Source organism: Alligator sinensis, unplaced genomic scaffold (genome assembly GCF_000455745.1).
Source record: "Alligator sinensis unplaced genomic scaffold, ASM45574v1 scaffold872_3, whole genome shotgun sequence".
Classification (NCBI taxonomy): Eukaryota; Metazoa; Chordata; order Crocodylia; family Alligatoridae; genus Alligator; species Alligator sinensis.
Genome location: NW_005842137.1, coordinates 2,242,303 through 2,247,300, shown reverse-complemented (window position 1 = coordinate 2,247,300; position 4,998 = coordinate 2,242,303). Strand labels below are relative to the sequence as shown.

The window sequence follows — 4,998 nt, the reverse complement described above, 5'->3', positions numbered from 1 at the left end:
AAGAGCGTTGCACATGTTGTACCATTTCTGTTGGCCCAACAAAACACTTAATCTTCTAGAGCTCTTGAAGAGCTGCTTTTCCTTTCCCTGATGCAAAGTCTCAATCCAAAACGTACTCACACTGCTAAAAACCACCAGAAATCAGGCTTTTTCTACAGAAATCCAGGATCTGACTGCAGTTGAAACAAAGAGGAAAAATCCCACAAGAAGACTATCTAATTTAGAAATAACAACTTGGAAGAGAAACTGAAATCACATTAAATATCACTGTGTTCATGGCAAGGACTTTCAGTGATTCATGCCAGTTGCTCACCCAAGGTGTCTTTTAAATTATGAATCATCATCTGAGGATCTTAAGCAATCACTGCATATATCACTTTTAGATGGAAATAGATGAAGGAAATAGGACCTTGGAAAATTCTACACGGTCTTTGGATCAGATTATTGGCAAAGGGAAATTCATGCTACCTTCCTGAAGTCCCTGGAGCCATGCCACTTTCTACCCACTGAGGGTCTTGTCCTTTTAGCTGAAATAAAGTATTTCACGGTTTCCCTTGAAACCCATTTTCAATCCATGTCCAAATGGGACTGAGTCAGAAAACAAGAATTGCATTGGGCAAAAGCAATGTTTGGAGGGTCAACATTTGTTTTTGTTCCAGATGGGAACAAGATCGACATCTTGTGAAATTCTGCATAAAACCAAAAAATATATATAAATAATTACCCAGGAGAGTGTGTGAACAAGAGAGAAGCACTCACTCCTAAGTAGCCAATAGCCTGATGATGTGCATACTCACCTGGGATGTGGGAGATTCAGATTTTTAATCACTGGTCCTAATCACTGGTTTGAACCCTTTTGGAGTCAACGAGAGGTAAGAATACAGCCAGCCTCTTAAAGCTAAACACTTTATTACAGCAAATTCTAACATGAGACTTAATTACAAACCATAAGCAATTCCCTGATTACCTGTCAGCTGTAGTGTCCCAGTTTGGATAGGCAGTCCTCACCGGGCAGCTGGGGAATTCAAGGTGCAAACTCCAGCAGCTCCTTTAATGGATTGCGGATCATCCTGGTACCTCGGGACTTTTTATACTCTGTAGCGATCATGTGGACTGTCTCTGTAATTTTCCACACTATGGTTTCCCTTTCCCCACACCCTCCCCACGCACTTGTCACATGACCTCACCCCTCATTCGAGTTACAAATGCAAGTTTGCCAACTTTTAGCTAAGCAAGTTTAAAACAGCATATGCTCAACCATAAACCCAGAGCAGTCTAAGACGGTGGTTTTCAACCTTTTTTTCATTTGTGGACCCCTAAAAAATTTCACCTGGAGGTGTGGACCTCTTTGAATTGTAAGTGGGGAGTATTCACATACTTTTGATTGATCCCCTTTTCACAGACCCCTTAGACATAGCCTGGGGACCCCCAGGGGTCTGTGGACCACAGGTTGAAAACCACTGGTTTAAAGGGGAACTCTCTTACCTGAGAAAACTTCCTGCAAAATGTGGGCAGACTGGAGAGTCCAGCACAGAGCAACAAAAATGATGAGAGGCTTGAGCAGCAAGACTTACAAGGAAAGGCAAAAAAACTGAGCCTATTTAGTCTGGAGAGGAGAAGACTGAAGCGGGATTTGATACCAGTCTTCAAATCCATGAAGGGTGAGAGGATGGAGAAGTTACAGATGTCACAGTCCAGTAAGATTTAGCTAAGCTTATTTAAAACAGTACATCTTCATCCACAAACCCAAAGCAGTCTAAGAAACACCTTAGTCCAGTAATCAGCAACTGAAGGCCCACACCTAGCCTGTGGCTTTAGGAGACAGGACTAGGAGCGGTGGCCTCAAGCTGCAGCAGAGAAAATTGAGGCTGGAGAATCCAAAGAACTTTCTGACCATGAGGGTGTGCAAGCATTGGAGCAGGATCCTGAGAGAAGCTGTGAAATCTCCTTCCTTGGAAATTTCCAATATCAGGTTGGACCCACACTTGGCTGGATGGTTTAGTCCTGCCTTTGAGCAGGGAGCTGGGCTGAATAACCTTGCGAGGTCCTTTCCGGCCCTACTTTCTTATGATCCTGTTTCCAAACCAAACTTTTCAGTGTTGCTGAAACAGGAATTTTGATGGAAAAAAGTTTGTAAAAAGTTTTTGGCCAGTTTTACTGTGGTAAAGCAGCTAGGTGACTGTCTCAATGTGATTTGAAAATCCATGAAGCCCTGGACATTATAACCCCTATCTTGTTTCTATGACTCCCAGTATGGGCCTTTATATATATTTCTCTCTGTCTTTCATCTACCCCTGCATAATTAAATCTTTATCAGCCTGTCTCCCATATGATTATGTGCAACTAAGTATATGTGTCCGTCTTTGATGTATCTTAGGATAACATGGTATAAATAAGTAAAAGACATCAGTGTCCATGCAGACCGACACAGCATACATTCCCAATATATGTTTCTGATTGATCCTGGGTGTGTCTACATGTGTATTTACCCCTGCCTAAACTTAATGCATCTTTGCTTAAGGTGCATTAAGATGACTTAGGTGCATGTCTACACGTGGACATGCTAATGCACATTAAGTGGCATTAAATTTAGGTGTGAATAGCTGAGTTGCATTAGCACATGTGTAGAAGCATGAATGTGCATTAGTATGTCTACACGCGCGCAAATGTGACTTAGCTATTCGCACCTAAATTTGATACCTGCTTTATGCATGTATCAAATTTAGGCTGGAATAGCCTAAAAACAGCTTTATGCCTAAATAGCCTAAAATCACCATTTTTAGGGTGCATTAAGGGTGCGCACGTGTAGATGCGCACCCTTAATGTGCCTTAAATTGGGCTACTGTTCATTAAATGTGGACGTGAAGACATGACCCCCGTCTCCAAACTACCACAATTCATGAACTATTTAGCTCCACATTTGAACCCCCACCATTTCAGGAATCTCTGTCTTGAACATACAGGAATTCCTGTCTTAAGCTGGCATCACGTATGCAGCAATTTGTTGCATACATGACACCAGCTTCTTTGGAAAGAGAAGGTGAAGGCAGGGCAGAGTGCCACCTTGCCTGAATGCCAGTAGAATGCCTTTAAAAGAAATCTCATTGGTTTCGCCTCTGATTTGACATGAGATGCTGCTGGGAGACATTTTTTTTTCACCCCGGGATAGAGTTGAGGCACCCGTCACAAATTGCCAGTTTAATTTTCACTTTTTTTTTTTTTTTTGACTACAGAAAAATAATTAAAAAGTTTTTTTCTGCTGCAAAGAACTCTGAAAGACCCCAACCATGGATCTTGTTTTGAAATCTCTGTGCTTATCTTGTGACTCACAGTTACAAACCTAACAGCACTATCACGGCGTGGCACCCTGCTGCACCCTCTGAAAGAATCTCAGGGTACCACAGGGTGCCGTGAGACCCTGGGAGAGAATCACTGCAATAAGCCAGCTCCACATCTTGCACTCTTCAGGGCAGAGCCGGGTATTTCAGGCCTTCTCCAGGCAAGTGGAAAGAATTCCTGCTTAGAAAAATGGACTCTGTTTCTTCCTCCCAGGGATCCTGGCAAGGGAGGGTTCCCATCTCTTGGTGCGGCAGGTTTTGTTCATTGGTTTATGAAACGTCAGGTTGAACATAGAACCGTCGGGTTGGAAGAGATTTCAGAGGTTGTCTAGTCTAGGGCAGGGGGCAAGTGGTGCGGGCAGCCTCTGCGTGGGGCACGTGGGAGACTGGACTGGGACAGGCGACACATTGGTGGAAAGCAGAAAGCAGAGCAGAAGTTGGAGCAGTAGAAGAGATGGCAGGGAGCAGATGGCAGAGCAGAGGTCAGAGCAGAAGAGATGGCAGGGAGCAGACGGCAGAGCAGAGGTTGGAGCTGTAGAAGAGATGGCAGGGAGCAGACATTAGAGTGGAATGCATCAGGACCCCCAGGGCAGAGAGCAAAAAGCAGAGCCAGTGGCTTGGGCAGTGAAGTAGGGAGGGGAGCAGGAAGTCGAGTGGCAAATCAGCAGGGAGGGGAATACAGCGCACGGAGCGGAAAGCAGAGCTGAAGACCAGAGGCAGGATACCGTGATGGGAACAGAAAGCGGAGCAGCGGGGGAGAGACCCCTGCTTTGGATCTGGCGTCCAAAAGGCACCGCCCCGCATCCTCCCTAAGCCAATTACTTAAACTCTCGGCGTGACTGACACCCTCCCCCGCCCATCAGAAGGCTCCTCACCTCCATCCAATCAGGTCGATAAGGAGATTTCCATCAACCAATGAGGGCGAAGAGGCAGGGTCCGGCGGCATCCCGCGCTTATCCCGGAGGGACGTGCGACTCAGCCTATCACATTGGTAGGGCGGGACGGGAGCGCGGTGGGCCAATCACAACGAGAGGCAAGGTCACGGCCTGTCCCGCTGAACTGCTCCGACGGACACAAGCCCCATCCAGTCACAGAGAAGGGGCAAAGCGACTTTTGACCAATGAGAGGCAGGGGCGGGTTCCCGGCGCCCAGAGCAGGCCGGTTCGAAATGACGCGGATCCCCACCAATCAGAGACGCGAGGCCCCGCCGCTCTCCGCTCAGTGAGCGCCGGGGGAGCGGGGTAGGACGGTCTCACCCCGAAACCGTTACGATTGACAGGCGGCTCGCCCAATCAGAACCCCGCAGCGGCCAATCAGAGCCTCCAAAGGGGGACCTTCCCTCACAAGCCACCCGAGCACGAGACAGCGAAGAGAGGCAGCGCAGCTACCCAATCACCGAGCGGCCAAGGTGGGGCCTCCCGGACTGACAAGCCCAGCGCCCAACGGCAGCAGCGGGGGAGGATTGAGTGGCCCAATGGCGGACAGGGGGGCGGGGTCCATTTCCGCGGCGGGTTCCAAGATGGCGGCGCGTGCGTGAGCGCGGGTCCGTCCGTCAGGGAAGCCGTCCCGGAGGTGCTCGGCGCCATGAAGGGCAAGGAGCGCTCCCCGGCCAAGGCCAAGCGGTCCCGGGGCGGCGGCGGCGAGGACTCCGCGCCTTCCT

At 48.3% G+C, this 4,998-nt stretch overlaps 1 protein-coding gene across 1 annotated transcript in view; it reads left to right on the top strand.

Moving 5' to 3' along the window:
* Window positions 1-4,922: 4,922 nt before the first annotated feature.
* RBM15 (RNA binding motif protein 15) overlaps window positions 4,923-4,998 on the top strand; it is a 9,936-nt gene continuing 9,860 nt past the window's right edge. The window contains exon 1 of the mRNA XM_025206028.1: window positions 4,923-4,988. Within this exon, the coding sequence (XP_025061813.1) occupies window positions 4,923-4,988 (66 nt within the window). The remainder of the gene's footprint in view (window positions 4,989-4,998) is intronic.